This window comes from Macadamia integrifolia, chromosome 4 (genome assembly GCF_013358625.1).
Source record: "Macadamia integrifolia cultivar HAES 741 chromosome 4, SCU_Mint_v3, whole genome shotgun sequence".
NCBI classification, from domain to species: domain Eukaryota; kingdom Viridiplantae; phylum Streptophyta; class Magnoliopsida; order Proteales; family Proteaceae; genus Macadamia; species Macadamia integrifolia.
The window spans coordinates 14,002,332-14,009,417 of NC_056560.1; the positions used below are offsets into that span (position 1 = coordinate 14,002,332).

At 39.0% G+C, this 7,086-nt stretch overlaps 1 protein-coding gene across 1 annotated transcript; it reads left to right on the forward strand.

Annotated features, from left to right (window-relative positions):
• The first annotated feature begins 1,608 nt into the window (after positions 1-1,608).
• LOC122076598 (protein NRT1/ PTR FAMILY 2.13-like) lies at positions 1,609-5,428 on the forward strand. The gene is made up of 3 exons (XM_042641992.1): positions 1,609-1,905; positions 1,998-2,215; positions 3,798-5,428. The coding sequence occupies exons 1-3, from the start codon at positions 1,728-1,730 to the stop codon at positions 5,244-5,246; spliced, it is 1,845 nt and encodes a 614-aa protein (XP_042497926.1). The 5' UTR covers positions 1,609-1,727; the 3' UTR covers positions 5,247-5,428.
• The last annotated feature ends 1,658 nt before the right edge of the window (positions 5,429-7,086 follow it).

Consider the following 7,086-nt stretch of genomic DNA (forward strand, 5'->3'; position numbering starts at 1 on the left):
TTTCTTTTAATCCTATAAAAAAAAAGTGGAACCCATTTTTTTGCCCTTTTCTTTTCCTTCTCGGACAACCAAACATAGGACGACTCCAAACGAGATTGGACCCACTCCTCAGAAAAATCATTTGATCGTATAGATGAGCATTCAATACTTATTCTGTTTGTTTTTAAATATACCTTTCTTCACCCATATAATAGTAAAAAATATTATAAATGTTAGATGTTCACTCGTACAATCAGGTCATCGTATGAGCAATAGATTCATTCTTGCCTGCAGTAAACTTTTTCACCTTGCCATTCTTTCTAGTAAGGGTGTTAATCGGTCTGATTTCGATGTGGTTTGGTTCAGTTCATATTTATTCAGTTGAAATCAAAACTGTACCATTTACTAATAGTTGCACCTTTTGAAACCGCAACTATTTAATAAGTCATTTTAGTTCCATGATTTTTAAACGTAGTTAGTTTTATGGTTTTAAACGGTTTTTATCGTGGTTTATTTCATATTGTTTTTAAACGGTTAGTAATCGATTTGTTAGTTTATTCGCATGTTTATTACAATTTGCTTTTGTTGATAAATGCTTCAATCTTATATCAAATTAAATAAGGCATTGGACAAGCAAAGATTTAACTACATAACTATATAATAAGAGTAAATTATTGAATAGATTGTTAGACAGCCTCTATGGTTCTTAATTCTTCCATAAATAAAATCATTATGTTTTGTTAAAATAATCAAATATTTAATCGTTATATGGGTTAATCAGATCGATTTTGATGGTTTAAACGGTTAAAATGGACTCAACTCATTTAATTATTTGATCTTAAACTTAAAACTAGAACCCAACCATTTAATAAATGATTTTGTGATTTCAGTATAAACGATCTAATTTGATTTCGATAAACAATTTCGATTAAATTCACATCTTTAAAATCACCCTTTCAAACTCATCTCCTGTTTCTATTCTCCGCAAGTACTCCTGCTCCCGTTCTCCCGTTCTCCCTTCTCTTCAAATTTCCCACGTCGCATGCATCTTTGGCTCCTTTCGTGTCACCCCTTGAATGATGGAAAAATAAAGAATAGAAAATGTTAAAGAGATAAGGGGAATATTTTTGTTGAATAATAAAAATGGAGAAGAAAAAGCGTATAAGGAGAATGAAAATAAAATGGGAAGAGAGAAGAAAAGGGGAGGGGTTGAAGAGTGTAGCTGGTTGTCGTCTCTGTGTTCAGTTGCCGAAGAAGGAGGAGAAGAAAGGGAGAGAAAATGAATAAAAGAAGGGCGAAGAATGGGAAGCGGGTCCCACTTCTTTATAGGGTAAGACAAAGGAAAGGAAAGCGGTGATGCATGAATGAAGGAGTTGCCGATACTTTATGCCACGTGTCCATTGATCTACCTTACAGGAGAGTACGTAACGACTAGTCCAGGTCCCAGGATAGGATCAGGGCTCGTTTTACTTCTAGTCAAGTCACTTCTCTGACATTAATGGGTCCCTTCATTAATATATGTAAATGTGGATGCCTGCGAGGTTTTTATGACCTTGGGTCATGGATCATAGCTAATAAGCCTCTGTAAAGAACTTGAGAGAGAGAGAGAGAGAGAGAGAGAGAGAGAGAGAGAGAGAGATTCTTACTCCTTCCGTCTTTAAGCTAAGCAATGAAGGTGGTGGAGAAGGCCAAGATGACCATGAATATATCAAGCTTTTCCTCCTTATGGATGAGTCTCTTTCCTTGAGATGCTTCATCCCTCATCATCTCTAGATCACCTTATTCCACCAAGTCATCATCTTTACCTCCACCCCACCACGAAGAACCATCCGGAAGCTCAAGAACCTGGCGCAATGGAAGTAGCCCAATCAACCCAGAAACTTCAGAGGAAGCATGCTGGCTGGAAGACCATGCCCTACATTCTAGGTCCGTTTCTCTCTCTCTCTCTCTCGCTCTCTCTCTCTAGTTAAGGAGGTTGGAATTGAAGCAGCAAAATGATAAATGTACGTGGTGTGCAGGGAACGAGGCGTTTGAGAGGCTAGCTTCGTATGGGTTGATAATGAACTTCATGTTGTATCTGCTCAATGTGTTTCACTTGGATCAAGCGTCCGCCATCAACATCATCAACATTTGGTCTGGTACCATTTACTTCTCTCCCTTGCTTGGTGCCTTCATCTGTGATGCTTACCTGGGCAGGTTTCGCACTTTGGCCTTCGCCTCCGTAGCTTCTTTCTTGGTATTCATTCTCTCCACTTCATCATCTCATCTCTTCCTAAATTCCCAACCCAAACGCTCCCTTCTCCATAATTTAGATTTTTTTGGTCCAGTGACTCGCACATCCTTTGTTTTAAAAAAAGGATCGCCCCTCCTCGCCAAGTAATGGCAAGAAGTGATACATATTTTGGATCTTTACATGTACATCCTGATGAACGTAAGTAAAGAGGACCCAAACTCTCATATGTCCTTGATCCGTGGATTTGGAATCCACTTTCTCTTTCTTCATCAAATTCATGGACTAAGGGCGTACAATATTGTTCTTGTATGTGAACCTGATCCTGGATTCTTGAAATGGAGCCTAGAGTCAAAAGTTAGTGAGAATGGATCCTCTGCACCTACATTGGCAAGGACCAACAGGACATACATGTAAGATCCAATATTTGTCCAAGTGAACATACATGCAAAGGATCCAATCTCCTTGTTGTTCCTTTGTATGTGGGTCCGTCTAGGAGAATCAAACAATGAAAATGTCGTTACCTTATGACTTGTGTGTCAATTTATATATTTCTTGAGGACATGTTATTTGGGAATACCTATTTTGTCAAAGGAATAATCGTGTATCTATGAAGTTATTGTACAAGAACCATCCTCATACCATCTGATCAAACAAATGGAATCCACCATAGGACTTTTTTGGTGTGGATCTCTTATATGTGGATCAGTATCATATAAGAATGGTTCTCGTACGATAACAATGATTTGCTCAAAACCTAAAATTAGGGGTGGCAATACCTAAAATGAACTGAGAAAACCGCCCAAGATTGAACCGATTGAATTCAGACCAAACCGAACAGATGCCTTATTAGGCCAGTTTTGGTTTGGCATATTGTAACCCTCTTAACAAATCGAACCGCACCGAAAACCGATTAAACCCAAAACCAATTTAAAAACTAGACCTAAACCGAATCAAACCGATAAAAAACCAAAAATAGCCCAAAAATCACAAAAAAAAATAAATAAATAAATCAAATTTTGTATAGTTTTGTATGAAAAATCAAACCCAAACCGGTAAAAGAAAAAAAATAGAAACCAACCCAATTACAAACCGATACAAGAAACGGAAGCAAAACCGAAACCAAATCGAAACCAAAATATCCTTATTGGTTCAGTTTCGATTTCATCATTCCCACACCGAAACTGATTCAACCCAGATCGAAACCGGGCCAACCGAACCGTTGACACCCCTACCTAAAATCTAGAGTCTATTCCCCAACTCATTAATTTAATTTGGGTTGTTTCCTCCATTATCAATTTAGTGATGCCAAAAAAAAAAAAAAAAAAATCCCACCGGTGAATGGGCCTTATTACATTAAATCTGCCAATTCTTTACAATACTTTACGATCTTTAAAATAAATTGATCAAGTCACTAAACTAGTAATTTTATTGGTTGTGATATGATTTTATCCATTCTCCTCTAATTTGACCATTGACTTGGTCCCTTAATCGTTGGTTCATGTTGAATGCATAGAACTATAGATTGTCAGGTCTGTGAAATCTAAACTCTTAACGGTTAGTGGTGATATCAAATATGGATGGGCAGGGACTAGCAGCTCTAACTCTGACTGCGGTGGTTCCGGCATTGCATCCACCCACATGCTCTAAGCAACAACAGAATTCGAGCAACCCATGTCTGGGCCCCACCACAGGTCAGATGGGCTTCCTGTTCTTGGGCTTGGGCATTCTGACGATTGGCACGGCCGGGATCAAGCCGGCGAGCCTACCCTTTGGGGTGGACCAGTTTGACCCCACAACAGAAGAAGGCAAGAAAGGGATTAACAGCTTCTTTAACTGGTACTATACTAACTTCGCCATAGTCATGATGATCTCCATCACCATTATCGTCTATATCCAATCAAGTGTCAGTTGGGCTTTGGGCCTGGGCCTTCCTACGGCTTTCATGGGAATCTCCATCGTGTTGTTTTGGCTTGGCACGCGGCTTTACGTCTACGTCCCGCCGGAGAGTAGTGTCTTCTCCGGTATCGTGCAAGTTTTTGTTGCTGCCTTCCACAAGCGTCATCTTAAGTTACCTCCTAAAGAAGAGCTTCCTGGGCTTCTCTATGATCCTCCCATGAAAGCAACCACCGTCTCAAAGCTTCCTCTCACACACCAGTTCAGTTGCCTGAACAAAGCAGCGATAGTTATAGATGGAGAAATAAAACCAGATGGATCTCGTTTGAACGCATGGAGGCTCTGTACCATCCAACAGATCGAAGAGCTTAAATGTTTGATTAGAATCGTGCCGATATGGGCTTCTAATGTAATCAGCTTCCTTTCCATAGCTCAACAAGGGACCTTCATGATCAGTCAAGCCTTGAAAATGGACCGCCACCTTGGACCCAAATTCCAGATCCCCGCCGGCTCCATGGCTGCTATAACAATGTTCACATTGGGTAGTTGGGTTCCAATCTATGATCGGATAGTTGTTCCATCACTTCGAAGAATCACCAAACACGAAGGTGGTATCACCCTTCTCCAGAGGATTGGAATTGGGATGTTGTTCTCGATCTTGTCCATGGTGGTTGCTGGCATTGTTGAGGAGAAGAGGAGGGCATTGGCCATCAACCACGCCCAGACAATGTCGGTTTTTTGGCTCGTTCCTCAGTTTATCCTTATGGGTTTCTTTGATGCTTTCAATATAATTGGACAGATCGAGTTTTATTACAAGCAATTCCCCGAACACATGAAAAGCATCGCCAATTCGCTCATCTCATGCAGCATTGCAGGAGGGAATTACCTAAGCAGCTTGCTTATAGTGATTGTGCGTCACAAAACTAGAAAGCACGGCCATGACTGGTTGGACAATGACATTAATGCTGGGAGGATTGATTACTTCTACTTCCTTATAGCAGCTCTGGGTGTCTTCAATTTTATCTGCTTTCTGAAATGTGCACATGGATATCATTACAAGGGTAGTACTACTACTAGTCATGTGGAAGTTGCAAGAGAAGATGGGCATGTTGATATTGAATTAAACTCAACCAAGAACTAGAGTTATTAGATTACATTGATCTGTGTAATGTAGTATGCTCATACTCTAACCTATATTGCATGTTGGAATTAGAGTGAGAAGAGAATAATATGTTACAATTGTAATAATTTTTCACTCATGTAAAGGATTCCAAATTCAAATATGGAATTAAATATAGATAACTATGTTTTATTAGAGAGCAATTTATGCAAGAGGTGACTCTAGATAAAGGGAAAAAATTTTGCTGCTGCCTGGGTTGCAGCCACTTGGTAGCAACCAAGGGAATGAAATCCCAAGGCAAGTTTGAAAATACCCACTTTGGGTGAATTTTTTCACCCCTACCCTTGAGATTCTATTCCCCCTTGCTGGTACCATTGGTTGTAGCAACCAAGTTTCGCTCTAGATAAAGAATTGATTAGGGAGAAATTGAAGGAGAATTGGTCATCATCTAACCCTCTATCTCCTACTGAAGACTCAAACATGGGGGCCAACGGATCAACTCCCAACTTTTTTCTTTAATTAAAGGAACATGACAAATTGAATAAAAGTGATGGTAAGAAATTTTTTTAAAATTTGGAGTTACTTCTCTGCAATTAGAGGAAAATGACAAATTGGCTGAAAATGATAGTAAGAAACTTTTTAGAAATTTGGAGTTTGAATATAATGGTGACTAGCATTGGTATCTCTAGAATCTCAAACACTCCGGAAAATAGAAGTGTTTTAAGGAAGAGTTACCGCATAAAAAATGCTCCATACTATCTTCGCTCAGGTGATTGAGCAACTTAACTCATCTATCATATTTTATTTCAGGATTCTAGTAAGTTGAATACTCTTTTGTAGCCAATGCCACCATATGGTGTACTATAGATATTAAATTGTTTGGATAAATTTTTTGTATTTGCTTTTACAATATATTGTACTTGAGCTAAAGATTCTTCTTCCTTTCTTTAGGTCTGTCCAAAGAAGGTAGTGAAGATTACCTTTTTCTGTTCTTTTTCTTTTTCTTAATACACATATACTACTTCTTATTAAAAAAAAAAATCCCATCTCACGTCAAATCTGGGATCTATTATAAAATTCCCATTTTACATAATTAGGTTATTCTTAGCATTTCCAACTTCATGCCCGCTTGTCTCCCCCTCTCCTTCTCCCTTGTGTGAAAGTCGTCTGTAGCCATTGTATCGGTACAATGAGTATTGGGTGGTTGGGAATCCCTTGAAGCATATGTTCAAATGCTCTCTCAGACATCCGATGCTCATTGCACGTCACTGCTCACTGCTCACTGCAAAGGATGTGGACTCCTCTCCCTCTCAATCTTCCTTATTCCTAGTGATATGAAATGTGGGATCCTCCGAGCTCAAAAAAAGAAGAGTTGCTTTCGCTGCCATTGCATGCTGGGCATTCAGTGGTACCATGAAGAAGTTGTGGTTTGGAGCTCTCTACACCTAATTGCCTTCCCTGCTTGACACTGGAGAACCGTGTCTTTTTTGTATAGTGGGAGGTTTGCCGGGATAGATCGATACAGGACCACTTAAGGTGTGGTAATTGACATAATTGACATAATTGACTTTGCTTAAGCTTATCGATATTTTTTTGTAGCATCCCATTGTTGGCTTTGCTTAAGCTTATCGATGAATCTTCTTACATAATTGACATTTTGACTGTAGCTATCTGTGTCTTGGAGGATAGAGGAGTACTAGCTTTTATAACTTTTAATAATATCAGCCCTTACTTCCAAAGTGTGACATGTGCCTACGTGAAATAAGACAAAGGTCCCATTTCGCATTATCATGTACCACTACAAATTTAGGGGTCTATTTACCAAAAAAAAAAAGGTTAAAAATTCTAACTATGAGTGTCA